The 23,466-nt window shown below is 37.4% G+C and overlaps 1 protein-coding gene across 3 annotated transcripts in view; it reads right to left on the bottom strand.

Annotated features, from left to right (window-relative positions):
* Window positions 1–23,466, bottom strand: part of ccser1 (coiled-coil serine-rich protein 1) — a 146,906-nt gene that overhangs the window by 63,430 nt on the left and 60,010 nt on the right. For all 3 annotated transcript variants that reach the window (XM_008418423.3, XM_008418422.3, XM_008418421.3), the window contains exons 9-10: window positions 13,545–13,622; window positions 3,902–3,982 (exon numbers count right to left, since the gene is read on the bottom strand). In XM_008418423.3, the coding sequence (XP_008416645.2) occupies window positions 3,902–3,982; window positions 13,545–13,622 (159 nt within the window). The remainder of the gene's footprint in view (window positions 1–3,901; window positions 3,983–13,544; window positions 13,623–23,466) is intronic.

The following is a 23,466-nucleotide window of genomic DNA, read 5'->3' as shown; positions in this document are numbered from 1 at the left end:
TGTTAGCATAGCTTGCTAGCGGGCAAGCAGCTGCTCCTCTAATTAAGAGCTCATCTTCCAGAGGGGCCTACATATGGAGGTCTCTATAGCTCCATCAAAGTCTTACGATAGGCAGCAAAGCCATTTAAAACCAAGGATATAGCATTGTAAACGTAGTTTTACAAAACCAGCAAGAAATAACTACTTTGTCCAATTTTCAAATTCAAAACTCATTGATGAGCGTCTTCAATACAGATACAGACAAGACCAGATGTTTTAATACATTATATAAATACATAATAGCAAAACTATTTGCATTTTTTAAATGGCTGAATAATGAGAGAGATAATGGTTTTCAGAAATTATGACCGTCTTCAAGTTCAGAAGTTTATATTAGAAACTATGCTGAATTTTAATAATTTCCTCAGAGAATGATGTCATGGCATGCAAGCTTCTCATAGGTCAATTCATAAAAATTCAAGTTCAGTGGAGACAAATTCCAGAAAAAAAAATATAAAAAGGAAAACACAAAAGAAACCTTAAACATTTCATCCAACATAGCATATGTAAACTTTTGAAACGTTTTCCAGGGTTTACGAAGCAAAAACTGCATGTGACTTACTGACTGCATGAATGAAGTATACCTTGTATGCTAATATTACAGTTTTCTACCTGCAGAGCAGATGAGACACTTAGCCACACTTCTTGCATTCAAATCATTACTCACCAATTAATCAAACCACTTCACCACAGAGAGGGGATACCGCTGATTGGATCTTTTGAGCTTAATTTCTTTTAAATGCATTGAATTGGTGGTGGAATAGAAATAGAGCATATTTTTCACTTTGTGACGCTCCTGGTGAGGCAAATCAAGTTAATTGTCAGAAATTAACTTTAATTACATTTATTTAAATTAATTAGAATGTAAAAAGGAAAGAAAGAAAATATCAGATTTAAGAGCATTAAACAACTTCACAAACTATAACCTTTCAGCAGCTAACTTTTTCCCCTGGGCTTCCAGTCCAAAGGAAAACTAAATATATGGACAGGCAGTATGTGATGAGGTAGGTAAACCTGATTTATAGTGTGCTAATGGCTCATAATATTAATGAGGCCAGAAGACATAACAATGAACAAATTGTACTGTCTGGGTAATAAATGTAAATATTTTACACTTAAGTTGCTTTGACAAAACAGCCTTTTATCAACTTTGCTGTTCACACCAGGACTAATGGCTGCTTCAGAACAACAAATACAAACAGCAACAAACAGAACGACACACAAACAAATGTTCAGATGTTGGAGCTCACACAAGACTCCCACACTTATGCTTTCTTCAGCCTTAAGTACCAACGAGCACACAATAGCCTGTGGTCCTATTCAGACTACCTAAGAAATGCATTAGTCAGTCCCGGCACTTGGAGTACAATGCAGTCATACAATTCATACATTGTGGTGTATTCTAATGCAAAAAAAATAAAAATAAAATAAAATAAAATGCAGAAAGGGAGAGATGTACAAAAACAAACTGGTACGATGACTGATGACAAGTGTGGCAAAATTACAGGATTCAGAGCTGTACCTGAATTCGGATGTAGCAATAAAGTGGCATTCTCCCGAGCCACGGTAAGAAGTTGTCTTGTTTGCACCTGCTTTGACGACTTATTGTGAATCACAGAGAGGGGGAGTGTCACTAGCAATCATGTGCTGCACAGCAATTATGGAGTCAAGATTCACTCTGTGCCTCGTTGTGCATAGCTAACCTGTAGACTTAGTCAACATTTTGTTGAACTGAGGAATTTTACTTTTCACCAAAACAGAAATGTAAGGTTTCTCAAATCTTTTTTTATGTTAAGACTATCCATTTAATCTACCGTAGGTATTTTTTTTCTTCTAACTAATATCACATACATTTATTTACTACGCATTCAACATGCGGCAGAAAACATTTCCCTTCCCATCTCTGGATGTTGAGTATGTTTTATCTGTAGGCTATAATGTTATTTGTGCAGCTAACATCCCCACAAGCCAGCTCCTTTGTGAAATATTTCTATCAGATCTTGTCCTGTCACCACCAGCATTTAAAATAAACACATAAACAGAACATATTAAACTGATCTTTCAGACTTCAACATTCAAAACAGGCCTCATTATTATTGTATGAATCAGACGCCTGGATTTGAGCCTCGGCTTCAAAAGGAGATGCAGTGGCAAAATCTTGGCTTTAAATGTTTCAGCTGATCCGTCTGACTGTCATAATATCATAAAATGTGTGTATTTTCATTTTTTTTAACATACATTGCCTTGGAACATTAAAAACTGTGTTTTGTAATGTTTTTCTTTTCAAAATTCTAGTAAGAGTTTATGTAGAAATTAAAATCTGTAAAGTCTGGTGTATATCTCTTTTTAACTCCTCTGAATTAAGATTTTCTACTATTGGTACAGCTACAAGTTTTTGGGGATTTGCCTGCCAGTCAAGCTGAAACGCTGACAGGACACCCTCATTGCTTCCCCTGTTGTCCAATCATATCATCTGCTGAGCTCTTCCTGAGAGTCGCGCCAAGACCATTGCATTAAATCTGCGCAAAAAAAACCCATAAAAACACACGCAGGATCAGTGTGACCCCGTTGGGATGTGCACAGGGTAAAAAATTTGCGTGGTCAACGGACCCCGTCTCTTAAGATTACCGTAAGGTTAAACAGCTTTGTAACTTTATACCTCACCCATCTGCTGTGTTCTTTGGCCTCATGATGCTATTTCTTAACAAATCTCTAGCAAACCTCTGAGACCCTCAAAGAACAGCTGGATAAATTACACACAGGTGGACTCCAATTACTAATTAGGCAACTTCTGAAAGTATTTAGTTGCACAAGAGTTTATTTATGGTACAGGGAACTGAATAACAATTTATGGCACATTTTTCAGTTAAGATATTTGTGACAACCCTTAAAATTGTTCCAGCAAAATGCATTAAGTTTTACGGTTTTAACAAACTGTGCACACATGGTTTTTAAATATTCTTCACATAAATTATACTTGAGGTTCCTACGTGCACAAATGCAGAACTTGTACACCGTTGGTCTTCACACAAATAATAAAATGAAGAAACATACAAGGTAATAATGTAATAATAAAAAATGCACTCTCAAAAAACGTTTTCTTTTTCTTCCTCTATTTTGGTCATGCTAATCTATTTCTGTCTCATCCAAATAATGCTTTTCATTTTGCTCTCAACGCTGCATGATTTTACTCAAACACCGCCTTTGTGTGCGTTTGCATCTGTGTGGATAAGTCAGCGTGTTGTGTGGGTATTGTGCACCCACTCGCTCACACAATGGCAACGCTTTTTCCGTTTCACAATGTTTCTTGCCAACTTTATACACACCAGGATTAAAGGTATAAAAGAACCTTTGGAGCAGGGAAGATGAAGAAAAGGTGTTTTAAAAGGAAGAAAAGGGAGAAGAGGAGACAGACCCCAAAAACTCTGCTCCGGTTTCCGTTACAGGCAGCCATTTTTAGACAGTCATCCATTAAGTCTCCTGCGCTCCCATACTGTCAGCCTTTAGAGAAGCCAAACAGGCCATGTCAGCTGAGGGCATTGAGCAGGCAGGCAGGAAGCAGCACTCTTTCTGAGCACTGCGGGACTTTGAAGGCAGAATGGGAGGAGCAGGTAGCGGACTATAATACAGAGCAAAACATGTTGGGAGAGAGAAAATGGAGTTGGAGCAAAACTTAGACTGCAACAGAAAAAAATTAAGAGAAGTCGATATGAGTTGGGCCATAGCATAACAAAAAGGAAATGTGTATTAAAACTGTGCTTTGCTTCGTGGCTAGGAAAGTGTCAGAAAATGAAGTGTGTAATGCCGTGTTGGTGTTTCAGTCTGACAGGGCCACTCAGTGTGCTGTCTGTGAGCATCTTACCTCTGCCCCTGTGTGTTCTGTCTGCGTTGTGCGATCAGTCATTTGGCAGTCTTTCATCTTCAGGGCTGCTCTGGTGCTCTCCTGCATACAAAGCAAACACACATGCATCAGTCATGTCCACAAACCACCCACAAACATCAAATACAAACAAATGAGAGGTGCTGCTCCCCCTGCAGACCTGTTGACTGCCTCCACTCACAGCACTCTGAAGAAAGTATTGCCCCCTTCACAGATTTCTACTGTTTTTTTGCATTTTGTCAGAGTCGTAATATTTCAAGCAATTACCATAATACTAAACATAATTTGAGTAAATACAGAAAGTAATTTTTAATGATGACTGTAATTGTTGAAGGAAAAACCTAATCATTCTGGTCGTATGTTAACAAATTATTTCCTCCAACTGGTTTTACCAAAATTGAAGGCACCGACTGCCAGCAAACCGTTTGCAATAAATGGCAATCAGTCTTCTACATCACTGTGGAGGTCTTTGGCCCACTCTTCTTGGAGTAATTTATTTAATTCAGGCACATTAGAGGGTTTTCAAGTCTGAATGAACTATTTAATGTCATGCAACAGCATTTCATTTTTTTTTTTTTTTGTTTTTTGCCTCTATGAGTATGACCTGCTGGTGTACTGTGGATCATTGAGCTGCTGCATAGCCCAAGTGCACTTGCGCTTAGGGTCACAAATTGAGGGTCAAACACTCTCCTTCAGAATTTTCTGATAAAGAGCAGAGTTCATGATTTATATAATAATGATAATTTATCTAAATCCTGAAGAAGTAAAGTACCCTCAGAGGCCCAGACCATAGCACTACCACCAAAAACTTTCTGCAGGTGTGATCATGTTTTTGTGAAATGCTGCATTACTTTTATACCAGCATTTGAGGAGAAAAAAAAATTCTCCTCCATTTCTTTGTCCTCAATTTATAGCAAAACTGTTTTTGTCATATGTGATCATTCTGTTGTGTTCATTTTAGTGTTTTTCCTCTTGGAGCTCTTTCATATTGTTCAATCATTAATACGAATGTTAACGGAGGTAGGTTAGGCCGGCAGAGCTTTAAGATGTTGCTCTGGGTTCCTTTGTCACCTCCTCATGGAGCTATCAATTAACTTTTTTATTATTTTTGGTCAACTGGCTACTCCTTAGAATCTGTTCTTGAAATTCTTTAGTTTGGAAAATTGAGATCAAAGGACTAGCAAGATCTTGTGAATCTGTTTAGATGTAGTTTTATTAGCTTGATTACTGCAAAAGCGTCTTCACAAGTCAGGTGATCCAGAACGCTGCTGATCGAGATCTGACTAAAACTAAGAAAACGGAGCACGTCGCCACCTTTCTAAAGTCCTTACACTGGGTTCCTGTGGCTCAGAGAATAAAGAAAATACTTTTGCTAGTTTTGCATCACAAAACATCACGGATCTGTTGTTGCATCAACCTTCAAACATGGAGAATCAGAGTTCAGTTTTTATGTTCCTCTTTTACGGAACAAACTTCCAGAAAACTGCAAAAATGCTGAAATACTGAATTCTTTTAAATCAACGTTAAACATCCATCTGTTTAGAGTTGTTCTATATTTGTAACTGGAATGACATAAATTCTAGTCTGCATTCCAACTTTTCATTTCTTTCCTTTACTATGCCACTGCAATGTAATGTTTTATGTTGTCATCGTGTAAAGCACTTTGAATTCCCTTTTTGCTGAAATGTGTTATACAATAAACTTGCTTTGCCTCGATAATGTGGAACATTTAAGTGTGAAAAAAAAAATCTGAAAAAATCTGCAAGCGGGCAAATACTTTTTAATAGCAATGCATCACAGCATGTATCCATGCTTTGCAAATTGTCATAAGGAACATGAAAAGCAACCCAAAACAACATCAAGCATTTTGTCTGGAAATCATAAATGTCATAAAAAATGGGCCAAATTGCAGTGGCATAAGGCGGCACTGCTTAAGTGGGGAGGAATTAATAAAAATGGAAAGGTAAAGCTGGCCAACATGGCAAAAAGATCCTTCAAGGAGATAATTAATGGGTTTTATCTGGCAGATTTATAGATGGTTGTAGTCAGAGAACCACTGGCACTTTTCGACAAAATACAGCAATTTTATCTGGACCCAAGAACCAGCCAACTCCTCTCTTACCTCTACGTGATTATTTTTAAAACGAAGGTTGCAAGCCCTAAGAGGAACCCTGCACCATTTCCACTGGGAGCACTTTACGATGTTGTCACTAATCATTCTGACATTTTCTCCCTGAGCCGCTCATGGGTTGGAGAACAGAACGGGTTGAAAGTTGCAGTGAATATGACATATGGAGAAATTGATTAACCTCGATAAAAATTAATCAACCAAATTAAAACAAGGTTTATCGTAAGGGGAATAAAAGAAAAGCGTTTATATTCCAGCTCTGGACCTGCATTTATAGTCCTCTTCAAATTCTGCACAAATCCAGTTAAAAACAGCAGTTTCCATTAATCGTGTCTGACTACATGAAAAGCAAAATGGGCTTTCTAAAGCTTAATGGTGCATTCAAAGTACCAACAGAAAACTTATGAAAAGTGAATCAGAGTTTTTCTGAGATAATAAAATAGGGTTTCACTGGCCAATTTACAGAATAAGAGAACTGTCTGTAGCCTGCCCTTTACATCTGATGCTACACTTTAACTTTGCTTTGAAATAATTTTTTATTTAAAGCAGTGTAAAGCAGAACCACTACACTATCCAACCAGAGTCCAAGCATATAATGCAAACACAACAGTGAAGTTTCACAAATCTGAAGAAGACCTGGTTATCACATACAGATAGAAACAAGATGTGGTTACAGTAGGGAAACAATCCAGAAAGTGATAATGCATTTACAAATACAGAATATGCAAAAATTTTAAGATATTTATCATTCCTTCATATTTTAAGGACCCAGAATTTCTAGGAAAATTGCAAGATTATGCTTGCATTTATTAAGAGTTTCAAACAGATATGAGCTTGAATTACTATATTCTCACAGCTATAGACACAAATGCACAGATTCTCAAGGGAATTTAGCATACATAAGTGACCACATGTCCTACACTTTTGCAAGCAAATGGTAAAAAAAACACAAATATAAAAACAAGGAGAAGAAAAGAGGAGAAAACTTTTGATGAATTTTTGCAATCATATAGTAAAAGGAAGGTTTCCCCAGATGGCCGCACAAAGCCAGTTTAGAAAACAGCAACAAAATTTTCCTTTCACTCACACTCATGGCGTCAGAAAAACTCTCTGGAGGAAGGCTGAGTATTTCATTGTACCGCACATTAGCTGTAGGGGACTCAGACTAAACCCATTTGAGGAATATACATGTACTTGTAAGCTAAAAACATTTTTTCCAGATGGTTTAACTCTAATTTGTTCAGGATTAATTTGCCGTTACAGACGGGGAGGGGGCATGGTAGGCAGGGGGGCCATGTGTTAGGATAAATGAGCAGACTTAATCTGATGGAAAATTGAATTCATTTTCATTAAAAGGTGGTTTTAAAATAGCGACACAAGTCTAAAGACAATGTTTTTTGTAAATTTGAACACAACAAATATAACAACAAGCACTGAATACAAAACTGGTTCTTAAGTTATTAGGGTCAGCAGGAGATATAAAGTTATTGTAAAGTCTTTTGTAGCTCTGGTGGCATTTTTTTGACATAAATCTTACATAAAATGGGGAGTAGGGGAAAGACATGAAGCAATGGCCTGCAGGTCAGAAACCCAGGACATCTGAGTCAAGAACTATACCCTCCGTCTAAGGGGCGTCTGCTCTATCGCTACAGCACACAACACCACTAATTATATTGCTCTAGAGAGAAATTATATGAGTAATATAAATGTCATAGTGATAGCCAATTTGCTTGATTTTAGTATTAGGTCCACATCAGTTGCACCAAACAAAATTAAAATGGAAAACAGATTAAAACAGAGGCTGCTGACGGGGAAATAAACCGGGGTGATAGAGGAAGATGAAAGAGTAACAAAAAAAATGGATGCGGGTGCCAAAAAGTGATCAAACAAACAGATGTTGTATGAGACTCAAGTCAGTGGGTTGTACTGGCATCGCTCACTGCTTTAACACTGACACATTATTCTGCAAAGGCTTGGCATAATGTCTGCATTCCATTACTTTGATGGAACAGGTGACAAATTACAGACATGCGGATGACAAATGATGATAGATTTTGCTGTATTGAGCATTTCAGTAGCTGTTCCAGAAATCAAGGTACCAAAAACACTAGAAAAATACAGTAATACAATATATTTTTCACTAAATGTGTTATGTTATATGAGTATTGAAAGATAGAACAAGACGGAATTAAGGGATTGCTTTCCATCCTTGGCTCTTTATCTTCTTATGGGAGAAATTTCAGTCTGAGTACAACAATTCTGCTGTTCAACTGTGCACGCATGAGAGAACAGCTTATATATACAAAGACAGAGAAATAATTTTTTTTTTCAGCTGATACTTATATTGTGAAAATTCTACAGCACCATTGTTGCATTTCTTTTCCCTCATCTTTAATGGTGGATTTCTTTCCCCCAGCCACTGTCTTCTATGGCAAGGATAAACATGTTGCTGAGAAAGATAAACATCTAAGTTTGCTGAACTTTTCTATTCAGTTTTACAGTCAGAACCTGTTTTTACACACTTCAAAATTTGAAATGGTTAGCATCTGCTACAAAGAAAAACACAATTGCACAGAAAAATGTCAGGGCACAAAATCACTTCAAATTTCCCAGAACCGTGCAACAAGTCTGGTTATCATCTTCCAGCCATCAATGCACCTGCTTTGACTTCACCAAACCCTGTCAGGTAAAAATGTTTGGCATGCATTACAAAATAGAAGTTTGGTAAGTTAATTTATTAACTACTTAATTAATAATTACTTCCTAAACTTACATCTTCTAATATAAAGATCAGTGTTGACATCGTAACAACTGAATGGTGAGGTGAACAACTCTAACTCTTGATCGTAGTAGATTTCCTCAAAGTTGTTTTGTTTGAAGAAAGAACAGTTTTTACATTTGAGGCTTTGGGCAATGTTCTACTCAGGAACCTCGAACCAATTGTCAAAGTCATTTTTAATAAAGTTGATCAAAGCATTTTACAAGATAAAACTGCCATTAAGATAAAATAGTAAAAAAAAAAAGAGAAAAAAAAAAGAAAGAAACACGGTAAAGTTGTGCTGTGGTATGTTCTCTTGTGGTAGATTAGGGATCTGGTGGATTTGCTGGAGTAACATGAGGACCCCACCTCACAACTAACAGGCTGATCATTTCTATTGACCAGATGTCACAGTCAATTTTCAGGGGATCTAGTGGAATCCATGCCTTGACTGGTCAGGGCTACTTTGGCAGCAAAAGCAGGACCATCCATATTTTTGTACCAGGTAAGTCTTCTTTTCAGCACCTTAAAGACTTAAAATGTTTTGCTTTACATCTCTAACAGTATTTCTGCAAGTTTCAGTAAACTAAAGATTTCCGAATACCTTATTTAAGAACATTTTGACTTAAATTCAACAATTCCAGAAAAAAACAAAACAACTTTAATTTAAGTAAGATAACTTATTTAATTTGTTGACAACTTATATTTAATTTACTTAATGACATTTGCAAGTTGGATTAAACATTGTCTACTTATGTTTATTGACTCTGGCATATAAGCCCCTTTCTTATATTCCAAGGTTTGCTAATTCCAATGCGAGTAGCTCCATTACAGTGATTGATGACTGGTTTTAGCCAACGACTGAAATGTCTGAATTCAAACCAAACTTTATAAATCTTACACTCTCATGACAAATGAGCTGGAAGTGGAACATAAACAAGAAACTTTTGATTTTAATTTGTCTAAACAAATAATAAGAAGAAAGTTTTATAAACAGAGTTTTTTTTATTTTTAAATAAGTAACTGGAAAGGTCTAAATATCTGACAATAGATTCCTCCTAAATCTATGGCAGGCACCATGCAATACATGTTGCCTGCCATGTATTGCATAGTAGGCACCTATTGTTCTACACTTCAAAATAACTGCCTCTTCCTAGTACTGTTAATGTGGCTCGTGCCCCCTTCACAATATATAGTTACATCAAAACGTGCGGCTCAGTCCCGTGAGGGGAGCTATTGCTTTTATTGGCATTTCGAGAAACTGTGGCGACATAATTAAAACAAAACAAGTCAAATTCAACTCAAAACAAAAAGTCTGACACAGCACAGTGCCACTCAAAATAGACGTAGACTTTTGTCTGCCCCTCTGAGTTGCTCTTTAGAACTACAGACATGGTGCAACACTCCGTTACTAGTCCTTTTCCTTTTGTGTTTTATTTACTGTTGTCATAGCAACTGAACTAAGGGGCACTGGGAGGAAAAAGAGCGAAGGCGGTTCTAGTTAGCTGAGGTATAAACCTACTGTACAGGAGCTGAATTGTAATCTTTTTATATGTACAGATATCAGCTTTGAAATAAAATGGTTCTGGAAGTTGTTGGAAAATATTATTGAAACGATTGGAAAAGATTGTTTTTTCTTTACATGAGTCGAATCTGTTTAGCTATATTGTGTCTTTCTGTGAAAATGTTGGTATACAGAAAAAAATATATATATATATTGTATATTTTTTATGCAGTAGCAGATGGGGGTTATTCTGAGACTTAAGTGTGTGACATAAGCTGTACCTTTGTAGTAAAGGATCTAAAACTGTTTATTACAGTATATTGTCTAGAATGACAAAGAAAATATCGTGGACACTTGGGCTGTAGTTATACAATAATTTCACAATATGATACACGATACTCTGCTCACGATACGATATGTATCACGATATTTGTTGAGCGATACAATTCGCTACGATTCTGTGCATTTTACGATTTTCTGAAAGATTTTAGAAGGACAGAGTGATTTTAGTGACATTTTGTGTTCCATAGACTTGAATTTAGTTAACTGAAAACTGATTAAAAGCACCAACTACACAATACCTGACTCTGATTGGACAGTCTAACAGTCTGCAGCTGGACAAAATGAATCAAAGATGCAGTGAGAGAATTAGTTTCTGTCATTTAATTCATGTGGATTTGACATAAAACTCAAAAGTTTAAACGGTAATCCAGGAGCAGAGTGGGGAGATTATCAGCCTCTGTAGACTCTCAATATGCAAATGATTGCACTTATGTTTTTTCTTTTGGACACTGTGGCTGCATTTTGGAGTAAAAATGCTGCCACAAATGCAGTCTTTTGGACTATGGGGAAAAGGGCTTTTCTACCGTGGCTCCCGGAGTTAGCCGTGGCTGTAAGCTGTTTACTACTAGCTGCTAAAGTAGTGGCTCCACCTCACCGCGTAGTGATCGACTCCCTGCAGCTACGCAGCGCCGCTATTCCCCTGCTTGGATCTCTGAGTAGCTGCCTCTCAGACTGCCAGGATCTCATAGTTCTCTCAGTCTCTGATACTCTTTGTCTGTTGCTAATAGAAATGATAGATCAGGCATTGTTACCATGGAAATCCTCACTGCGCCGCGGATTCCGGCTGGGGTTTTTTCCTCTTTGTCTTCCTGCTCAAAACACAGCGCCGCTGCGCGCCCGCTTCAGATGTTATCAACCCATGTTCATTCTTCAGGTAATCCTTTATATACAGAACAGAAACCGCTAAGCTAAAAACTAATTATGAAGTGAATGCTACCAGTCGAAATTTGCATTAATTTTGCGATCTCACTGCTTTTGCAGCTGCTCCGTTCGCGCCGCTACTCCTTTCCGCTTCTCCGTTCCGCTTCTCTTTCACGGTTACTTGCGCAACTTTACTTCGTTTCTCAGCAACAAAATACAGCCCATCGTTATTTATTGAAGAAACACAGCAATCTAATGTTCCGTTTCGTTTTGTACGTTTGGAAGTTCATTCCCTTTCACATAATCGGAAAAGCCGGGGAATGGCGGCGCTTTTGACATTTCTCTGACATTCGGAAAAATATGGTTTACTAATTTTAGCATAACTCCGGTTATACTTGGCCTATTAACACAATTTAAAAAGCTGGTGTGTAGTTTATAATGTGCACTTTAAGCTCAAGTTGAAGGTGGGATTAAGGGAGGCGGAGCCTTGCTGTTACGCCGTAACAGCAAGGCTGTTACGGCGTAACACCCCTATGCCTAAAACCCCTATGGTTTTAGGCAGAGGTTCCCAAACTGTGGGGCGCGCCCCCTAAAGGAAGGGGGGGTGCCGTGCCATTGCAGGGGGGCGCGGGAAGCCGTCTGGATGAAGAAGAAAAAAAGAACGCTGTATACACTGGGTTTTTACCTTAGAATGGCAAACTCTGTTATTCCTATGTCCATTTGATACAGTAGACGCTTCCACACTTACCATATCTGTGTCCTCTGTTAATTTTATCAGCAAATCAAAGCAGAAAATGTTTGGAAACCACTGGGGGGGTGCAGGAGAAAAAGTTTGGGAACCACTGGTTTAAGGGATCGATACTCGCGGATGACAAATCGATACTTTCCGAGGGCGGATAATATCGATATATATTGTCGAATCGATTTATTTATACAGCCCTAGTGGACACAATGATTATTTTGAAGAAATATCAGATATGGTGCTGTTTGGAAATGTTAACTATTTAACCAGAACAGATTCCAGGAGGATTAGTGAAGCACAGATTTGTTTCTGCCTCATCACTCCTACCTCTTCTAGACTTTTTACAGGAAAATCAGCATCTGTTACACCAACACCAGCCCTGATGTGTGTAACACATGCTACAATCTTTAATATGTTTTCTGGAGATGTTGGCATTAGGGCCTCTGCAATATACTCATTGGATCTCTGAATAGTGCTGTTTATGTTATATCATCTAGTGGTGTAAAAAGCACCAAAAAGCTATTATGCTATGTACTTAAGATGGAATATATGCACATATATTCATGACATGCTTTGATTAAAGTAATTTATCCTTGGTGCAATTCCAGTACCGAAAAATGTCCCTTTCACCAGGTGAGTCTCTCACCTGAGAATGTGAACCTACTGGGCTGATTCTGTGCCTTCAAATAATTGTAATGCTCCTGTAGAAGATTCATAACTTAAAAGTTACAGGAACCTACAAGTTAACTTATAAGAAACAGGTCTGAAAAAACAGTCTGTGTGCTACACTCAAGAGAGAGATTCCTTTGATGCATCAAAGAGTGATGTCATCACTGATGATGTCATGGTTACCATAGGAACTAAACATTCTAATGGTGCATTCACACCAAACACGTTTTGAGTGTCCGGCGAGTCTGTTTTATATTCAAAGTCTATGTGAAGTATTTGATGCGCTGGACGTGTCAAACGCTCCAAACGGTTCAAATGGCGATGCGCTAGATGCTCAAAGAGCACCACAACGGCCCTCGACGCGCCTCCACATAGAGTTTGAATGTAAACCAGATGCGCCTGATGGTCAAAATGTGTTTGGTGTGAACGCACCATTACATGTCCTGTGTCATATTAGGTCCACCATATCTACGCAAATTTAAGACTTTCAAAGCCCCCAAAATTGAGGTGATTAAATATGAGACTTCTGACTTTTAAGACCCCATGGATTCCTGTATTACCAGGACAAATGCCTGGTTTTACAGTCAAGCTAATTATGTTTATCCTGTAAGTCAATCTTACCAGTTCACTCTGGAGTCTGAGAATCAGCTCATCTTTTTCTCTCAGCTGCTGCAGGAGGGTTTCCTCTCTGTTGAGATCCTGAGCACAAGAAAAGACACTGTTTTAGACATAAACCCAAAGGTAGCCGAGATTTATTCCTGGGTGCCATATTCAAACATAACAATGGCAGAAGGAGTTGGTTTTATGTTTTCATGAGTTTTATTTGTATTTTTGAGTTTGTTTGAAGGTAGGATTGCTTGCTTGTGTGCATGTAATAAAGTTGTCATTTTATGCCTGTTTTGGAATAGCGATCTCCTCTTGTTGCAGCTCAGTGATTAGATTCATGTGTATAAGGGGCACCATCACAAGCACACAGCGATTTAATATGACCTTCAGTTGTCATGAAACATTACTATAAGGAAATAGACACAACAAAGACAGGGGACATACAATATAGAATAATAACACACACACACACACATATATGTACCAAAAACAAAAATTCTGTTTATGCTTCCCCATATTGTGTAATATAGTATGCATATTCTGAAAATGACCACTATTTTTGTCCAATGTTTTGCAACTACCACCGATTCATGTTTTGATGACGGCAAACGGGAGAACAAGGCTCCCATGAAGGTCAAAAGTAAGAAGTTAGACCAAGCAATTTTTGTTAAAAATACTCAATTTGTTTCTTAAAATTGAAAGGCATTTAAACTGTCGGCAAAGAATAACAAAGTGAGCAAGAAAGAGACAAGCGAGAAGTAATGAGTGAAAAGATGGACAGAACAAATTGACAGGCAGTCATTACCTCGTCAAGGGCATCGTTAGAAAAGAAGGGAAGAGGGGCAAGATAACAGGAGGAAAATGAAGAGGGAAACTTGGGAAAAAAAAGTAGAGGTGGGGGTAGTGATGGAGCGAAGGAGAGGACAGAGAGGGCCTGCGGCTGGGTATGATGATCTGAAACTATGGGGAGCTGTCTTGCTAAAGGACACACAGAGAGTCAGAGAGACCGCAGGGAAGCATATATCTACTTCCCCATCCGTTTAAATGACCTTGCTAATGCAAAACCAGATACCTACCCTGGAACATTTCCTTGAGGTACATCAAAATTCAGTGAAGAAAAAAAAATGCTACCTGTGCATGATTACAGAGGCCCTCAGAAATCATGTGGTTAAAAATATAAAAATAAAAAATTCCAATGAAAATGACAACACCTTTGGTACCCTAGAACAAATTTTTCTTTTGCCCAAGCAAAATTATGTGGTGGGGTAAAAATTTATTAATTCCTAATTGTTCTACTGTCATATGTTTTCTTTTCCACTCAAAATTTTGTCTCCTTTGTGTTTTTCTCTGTTGCTTACTAATTGCAATGAAAAATACCAGCAACAGTGATTTTTTAGGTTCAATAAAATTGATTAAGTTTGCTGCACTTTAGGTCATAGGGGAGGACTGATGCTCCAGGGCATAGCTTGCCTAAAGCCTGCTCTCTCTGGTGTTTCTTTGAGCTGAGCCTGTGTTCTATTGCCCAGGGCTTTTCTGTTGTTTAATTGATACAATTTGTGTTTACTTTCTTTGTGCTGTTGTTTACAGATCAGCGCTAATCGGTAATCATCATATCAAACACATAAAAATCAGGAATCGTAACATCAAGTACAGAAAATCTCATCAAAAGAAAAAAAAAAAATGAAATAGCTGGCCAGACCCCAGAAAAAGCCAAAATGTGTGCTGGACTGGAAAAAGCTAATTGATTCATTTATCAGAATAACAGAATGACCAAAGAGAGGGCTGCAGGCACAACTTTCTTAATGAATGCTGCAATTCTGACCATTTATAGTATAAAGCTGGTCAGAAAATCAGAAGTCCAAACACCTGAAAGTGGTCAGACAATTTTGTTGTTGTTCCATTAACCATCTTTGTGAAATTTAGATTCTCTTTTTGGTGCTACACAGACCTTTGGGGACTGATTGCCCCAGACCGCTAATGACTTCCTTTTCTTACAGAGGAGTAGGAAACACTGGGCAACGTTTGACTCTCAAGAAGTTTTCAGAAGTTGTTCTCCTGCCTTATAACTTTGCCAATAAGTACTTTCAACACAAACCTGATGGCAACAAATGTGGTAGAAACTGTGAATGAATTTAGATGGCAACACACATAAAGTCTGCAATAAGTAAGGAGAAAAGTTAGGATGATTTTGTTTCCTGACTTCCCCCATTTTATATGCCCAACTAATGATGAGGTCTGTGTTTACCTCAAAAGCTAACAAACTAAAAGCTCTGCTAAGTGCCTCTGCAATGATAAAACCAATAGCATACGTTTTCCAAGCGCAAATAGGAAAACAATTAACAAAAACAAAACCCACTGGTGTTGAATCAGAATGGCCCCCCGCTTCCCTGCCTTTACACAGAAGATAACGTTATTTATAGATAATAGAAATATTTTTTTTTTTCTCCACTGCTTGCTTAGACAGAGGCAGCACCAAAATGACTAGCATGAGGTTTAGATTGGACAGGAAAAGCAGCTGCATGCTGCGACAATTACCACATTAGTCAGCCTCTAAAATTAATCTCACCCAAATAGGAATGGAGGCTAAACTAAATGAGCTGTCTGGTTAAATCCACACATCGAGCATCCGTCTGCACCTTATGTGAGTGTACCAAACTTTTTGTGGAACTGTCAGAAAAATTATCCATAGCCTAACCTTGTAGTCATTTGGCTCGAGTGCTGATACTGTACCAAGCAGCAGGCTTCAAAAATCATTTCATGCAGGAATCCGATCAACAAACTCAACAGTAAAAATGACAAAGTTTACTCCAGTGTCGAAAGAAGCGCCACGCAGAGAATTAAATCTCCCATCAGGTGGCATTCTAACCAATTTTTCAAGGCTGAATTGAATATAGAAGGCTGTGGAAGAAAAGTGGGGCATGTGAATTTATTTCTAATGTGATTGGAATGGCCTCTGAAGGGATAAATCAGATCAGAATCACTGAAGTGCGTCCACTTCGGTGAAAAGATGTGCTTTCGTATAGAAGTTGAGACCTCTTAATAATTGCAATCAGTACCCAGTTGAAAGGCTACAGAGATGAATTGCATCGCACCGTTTTAGCAGAAATCTGTCATTTTCCTAACTTTTATGAGAACCACACCGTTAGAAATGCAGCGGTTCTTTCTTATTACTCTACCAACACGTTGCAAATCACATTGGGAAGAAAGATAGGAAACAAATATCTTTATGACAGACATTCAGCATCTATCACTGCAACTCTTATGACAAGTTCTTGTGAAACAGCAAAGCTAGAGTGTACACCTCACCACATTTACAGTTGCCTTTGCACCATACTTGGCCATTATTGTCTCCCATCATTGCTTTCTTTGAAACATTAGGCCAATTTGTTGAGGTGTCTGAAAAGCAATTATTGTTTAGAAAATATTTTAGAAAATAGACCCAAATCAAAAAGCAATAAAGTCGAGCCCAAGACAACGGGCCTCATGTCATGTTTTACAGTGATGCTACTATTATTACTAGTAGTAGTATTAACAGTAATTGTGCCAAAATTTATTGGTCATATTAGAGAAAAACTACAAGAAAGACAGAAAACTAAATCAACTATAGCTGAACTGCAATTAGAAGACTCATTGTGCATATTATCTCAAAATTCATAAAACGACAATCAGTTTTGCAATAAAAAAGGAACTAATTCTGAATCTCATCTCATTTATCCCTTAGAACTGCATAGACAATTTCTCTTGAGAGCATTTAATCATAATTTTATTTATTGGATAATTTAAACCAAATCCAGTTTATATTGCATCTCATTAACTGTGGTTATCTATTGCATGAGTGCCGAGCTAAAATATTCTAAACTGAAAACTTGCAGATACAGATGCCAGAATACTAAGTAAGGCTCAAAGATTTGATCTCATTATCTACCTCCTTGCCTTGTTGCTCTGACTGCCCTACTGACTTTAAGACTCAATTTTTCATTAATGAAGTGACACACTAATAACCAATACAAAGACCTTCTGGATAGCTAAATACAGAAATCTACTCAAAAATGTAATTAAAATCATAAAGTATTTTCTTCTTATGTTGTCTTTTATTTTCATTTTAGCAACTTTATGTGTCAAAACCAAGAGCACAATTTTGAGAAAAACACACATTCACAGCGTTTACCTTGAGTTTGTTTTCATCAAATCTGGTAATATAAATATCCAAAAAAGACGAGGTTTTTTTTAACACATTAACACTTTATTAGATAAAACTGTTGTTTGTTACCATTAACAGCATATCACAAATAACATAGTTACAACTTGACATAACGCAATGTTATGCATCCATAAGGCTGTGTATCAACAGTAATGTAATGTTGTAGGGTAACTTTTCTCTGGGCCCCTTAGCAACAAGAAAGCAATTTATAAACACTCCTATCAGAGTGCTATTGCTGACCATGTTCATCCTTTTATGACCATAGTGTCTCCATCTTATCAGGGCTACCCTCAGCAGGATAATGCACTGTCACAAAGTTCAAATCCCAGACTTTTTTTTTTTAAACATCAAAGTGAGGTCACAAAGATAAGTTATCTTCCAGATCTCTCGATCAGACGTTGTGCTAGACTTTTTTCAATGTCTGTGATTGTGTTTGTAAATAAAATCATATATAATTGCATTTAATTTGTATGCGGTTGAATTAATATTCAGGAAGATGAATAGAGATTCTACATCGTTCCATCACACATCAAGAAGATGAATACTTGTAGCTTTCTACTCCACAGTGACAAAAAAAACAAAAAAAAAAAACACTGACTGTGGCTCCAGTGACTACATACAAACAATGAAATTAAAAGATGGCACATAAATTATGTGCACCTGCTTGTGCTTAACCAAATGTATCTTTGATGTTGATCTGGAGGCTGAATCCACACTTTGCTGTCCCACTAGAGACTGGAATTACAAGGGCATCTTCAGTAAAAGTTTTGAAATCAGGGAACGTTTATCAAAGTGATCAGCAGTCTGAAAGAATACCTGAATGAGGAGGTTCGTATCAGTGGTTCAGCAAATCTTCATGATAATAAAATGAACTTGAGAATTTTTTTTGATTGATTTAATTAAAGCTTGAGCTGAGGTAAATTTCTGTAATCGGGAGAGATGGCCTAGGCAGCTTCAGCAGGAATGTGACCGCCCACTTTTGAGGCGACACTTTGGTCAGAGCAAACACAACTTGGGCCTGAGTACAATAGGGCCATGCAAGCCTGCAGTGCAAAAATGCATTGGAGATGCAAAATTGTTGATATATTCTACTATATGTAGGCAAAAAAACACACACACTATATATGACCACATGTGAATGTAGCTGTACAAGTCCAGTTAAATATTTTATGTTGGATTACTAGCCAGTGTGTTCTGATTCATGCTGGACTTTTCTGAAACTGTAAAGCTAATCTGGTCTAGCCTTTATAGCTATTAAATTTTTCAGTTGGCACACCATCAAGTGAAGATGCTCAGTTTTACTGAAATGTTTTGATACGGCTTCTAATAAGAAGGAAACTTTTTTTTCTGTTCCCTTGTGTGGAAATCACATCAGTCTAACTCTTCTTTCTGCAATTAGCCCAAGGCAGAGAAGGTTTTATATGATGTTGGAGCAATGAATAATTTAGCATGTAAAAAAGCCTTTTTAAATTTCACAATTACAGGTTTGAAGATCTAACCCAAGGAGATCTGTCAGAGGAAAAATCATATGGGGGAGTGGAAATTTTATGGGAGATAGAGAGTTTCAAGTCCTGATGATACATTTGATAAAATCTCTAAATTGTTTCTGATATCACTGCTAAAGTTGTGGCAGCATATGGGAAGTTTGTGTGAATTACAAGGCTAGAAAAATTTAAGGACAGACAAAGGGAGGATCTTTGCCATTTTTAACCACTGGCAAGTTTAAAAATTCCACTGCCATGTTGGGCACATAAGTGATCCAACCCTCAGTGTGTGCTAGGAAAAGGAGGTGCTGTTCATTTCACTCTTTCAACAGGAGAGAAGACAATAAAGGAGGAAGAGACAAAATCTGAACTTGTGGGAATAAAGTGGGAGTACAAACAGACAAAGAGGTGAATTGAATTGATGTGAAGACGGGTGGAACAGCTACAGACTATGCATGCATTTGAACACACACTAAGATAAGCTGCACCACATGTGTAGATACAATCAAGTTTCGGAGCAGTAGGAGAGCTCTCAGCCTCCAAGGGAACGCTAGTACACACTTGGTTATGGATGCTCCATCTGCAGAATGCTCAGAGACTTGTTGTCAAAGACGTTTAAGGTGCTTAATGTTAAAAAAGCATGAATAAACCTGACATAAGCTGATGCTAAGAGTGGACGACATAAATGCAGCACAAGGTTTAAATAAGAGGAAAAGGAACATGAATTACTGACGAATTTTGTATAGTAAATTTACTGAGCTTTACTTAAACTACGTGGGTTGAACCCACTCTGTTTACCCTGTGATGTTCTGCTTTGTGTCGAGCAAACATAGGCAAAATATTGTGCGGAAATACTGCAATAGAAAAATGTCAAATTTGAATCTAAATGTACTCTCACTGACAAGGAAGCCAATAACCTTTGGGTGTTTAACTTTGTTGTTTACTCAAAAAATAATATTGTTCTAAAGTGAGAGTTTAAAAACACAGAAATGTTGAGTAATATGAGATATCTGCACCAACACGTGAATAAAACTGCAAAAGGAAAAATAAACTACTGCTTCAATCAGCTCACGTAAACTGACTGTGCAGATCAGGAGAAAGAAAGCAGGAACATTTTGAGCACGTTAAAAAAACTTGGGACTAAAAAAACTTTTAACTAAGTAAAAGAAAGCATGGGTCTTTCTTTAAAACAGTCGGTCACCCTGAATTTTAAACGCCAGCATCGTCGATAGAAAAACCTGTATCGGTGATGTACCTGAATAAAAGAATTTGTTCAGCGGTTTTGATAAATCTGTTTATGTTTTCCTGAAAACATATAACCCTTTCACCTTCTTATATTTTGCAACGCACAGGCACAAGCCCATAATAACATTAAAACTCACCAGATTATATATTCTGAAGTTATAATTATATCACATTTGATAGAGTGGCGACTATTTCATTGTAAAGAAAATATCCATCTCTGATGCAGCACGGGTAATAAATGCAAATGTCAATTCAAGTCAGTGTGTACAAAACTTGCTATCCAAGACATTTTGAAAGTAACATACTGTTGCTTGCAATAGACCTCTAACAGTAACTCAGAGATGATTTCTCTCTTCTTTCTTCTAAAATACAGTAAGTAACTTTAACTGGGACAAAATCTGGTTTAAAAACAGGAAAAAAGAAACAGTGTCACATGCGGTGGGTTTAAATTAAACTAGGGCACACTGTGACACAGCAGCCTCTCAGGTGGCTACCGTAGATTATTTTTACACTCAGAATCGTCTTCTAGAGTGCCAGCACAAACTCACTCCTTTAATCCATCATTTTTTCTGCAACCTTTCTACTGTGATCTTCTCTACTTTCTTTTGTGTAAAAAAAATCCTTCATTTTCACCAATCTACATTTACACAAACCTGGAATGCCTTTAGCTCACACATCCTCACCAGACGCCTTCTTCCTCATCCAGTTTCTCTCCAGTTTATCACATTGTCAAGTAGTGTGTTTTTCTTGACACTGACTTTTTTTTCCCAAAATTCAGCTTTTTCTCATGCGATATGTCTTTATATTTGTGTTATTTTCTGTGCCTTCAGCTCTGTCAAAGGTTACCTCTTCCTCCCACCGTGTTACTCATGCTCCTTTCTGTATATGTACATACACACCTCTGTATCCTGCTCAATCTAAAACCCTTCAGCAGCTGTTGCTCACTTCCTGTTCTTTAAACTGAGTTATTCTCTGGATCAGATGAGAATAGCTAAACAAATTATGTATAATATATCGAGGGCTTTGCCAGAATGAACACTTGCATATATAAGCTATGGCCGTGATGTTTATGTACACAAATGATCATAAACTAAGAAACACAACAGTTTGACCTCAGTCACATGAAATAAGTCTAGATTTTTGTATAATTATTATTTTCCTTGGGAAAAAAAAAACAGTTTGTGAAACACACTGTTTGTGAAACACACTGTTTGTTTCAGTTTTTACTCTCATGCAGCCTCAGTCTCAGGGCAGGTTTAGTCCCATTTGTTGTTGAAAGAGTGTCTCTGCCAGACACCGCAGGAGCAGAAAGGAGAGACGACATGAAGAGAGCAAGACCTTGCTTTCACAGGGCAGCGTTGGCAACTGTGACCATCAGCGGGATGGCAAATGTTGCAAAAATGCTTCTAATACAGCAACAGCGAAGTTAATTGAAGAATTGTTGTCACCGCTGTGCATAAAACACAACAGTTAAAACAAGAACTTAACACGTTAATGGTTTTCTCACTTCAAATATTTCTAATGGGAACAAGTGACTTAAAATGAACACCAAATCAAAAAACAAACCTTTCTTAATAAGAATCTAAACATTAAACAAGTGTTGGTTTTCAAGCAATAATAGTTCCAAACACACAGATAAGGAAGCTGTAAACTGATTTTAGAGGAAGAAAGTCAAACAGCTAGAAAATGTCCACTACCCTGACTTATTTCCAATTATAAATCTACAAAAATAATTGGAGAACAGAGTGCATAAATAGGACCGCCTGAATTTGCAATTGCAAATCCCACCATGTGCCTATTTTGTCTGTGAGACATCATGACGTTGTCATCAATGAAATAGGTTCTTTCACAAAGTCTCTAACTCTTTTCCGTAAAATGTTTCATGCAGTACATCAAAATGTTTCAATTATATTCATGTAAAACTTATTGCAGGGACTGCCAGTAATTGAAAATCAGTGGCTTTGTCTAAAACAATTATTTTTAAACTTTTTCCCCACTGAATAAATGTACTAAATTTTAAATGTTGGTTTTGTCTAAATTATGCTGTGTAATAATTTAGACACTAGCACACACTGCTAGTGCACACACTAGCGGTGTGTGCACTAATAATTTAGACAAAATTATTACACAGCTGGTTTAACGTTAACGTTAAAAAGCTGTCAACGTCAAGCTTTTTGCGCAACTTTACATGGGCTGCCAATGGTTATCTGAAAATTCTGTGTGATGGCAAAACATTTTAACGCCAAATTTATCACCAACTGTTCTAGTATCTAAAAACTGGAAACTCGTGGTCCGGTCTGTGGAGAGTTACAACCACAAATGAGAAAAAAAAATCCATATAAAAACAACCATTAGCCTCTTAATCCATCATCATTGCTGAATGATGAAGAAATCTGTTGTCAAGAAGATGTAAGCTTAAGTAGTGCAGGTTAATTTAGTAATGGCACATAGAAGAGAGGTACGTGAAAGGGAGTATGAAAAGTAGTGGGATAAATACACCACAGTGGCTGCATTAAGCCTGGATGCAGTTGAGGGGATTTGTGACAGCGGTCTGAACGGTGTTAAAAATTGCTCATTTTGTGACATTTATGTAACAATGTCTGTCATTTATCCCGCACCAAATAATAAAAAAAAAGCTAAATGATTCACTTTACATTCAAAGAAACCTCTACAAAATAGAAAGCCTGTGTAAAGGTTTCATCAGGACATGTTTAACCGAAGAAAAAAAAGCAAGTACACTATCTTTCCAATGATAACAAGGTACAGCTCAAACTAGCAGGAGAAAAGGGGGTTTATTCAATAGAGCTAAAAACCCTAAATAGGGACAGGAGAAACTGTATGAATTGCATAAAAAATGTCTGATGAAGCAAAGCTGGGAAGTTGCTTCCCAGCTGAGTTGATTGCTTGCCTGTGAGAAAAAAAAAACTCATACAGTACAGCACATGTGGAGACCTTCATTCGCTATGCAGGAAAATGCAGGGTAACACTGGGCTCTGATATACAATCA

Source organism: Poecilia reticulata, chromosome 9, assembly GCF_904066995.2.
Source record: "Poecilia reticulata chromosome 9, P_reticulata-male-v2, whole genome shotgun sequence".
NCBI classification, from domain to species: Eukaryota; Metazoa; Chordata; class Actinopteri; order Cyprinodontiformes; family Poeciliidae; genus Poecilia; species Poecilia reticulata.
The sequence above is the reverse complement of the archived record's forward strand: the minus strand, read 5'-3'. Positions and strand labels throughout refer to the sequence as shown.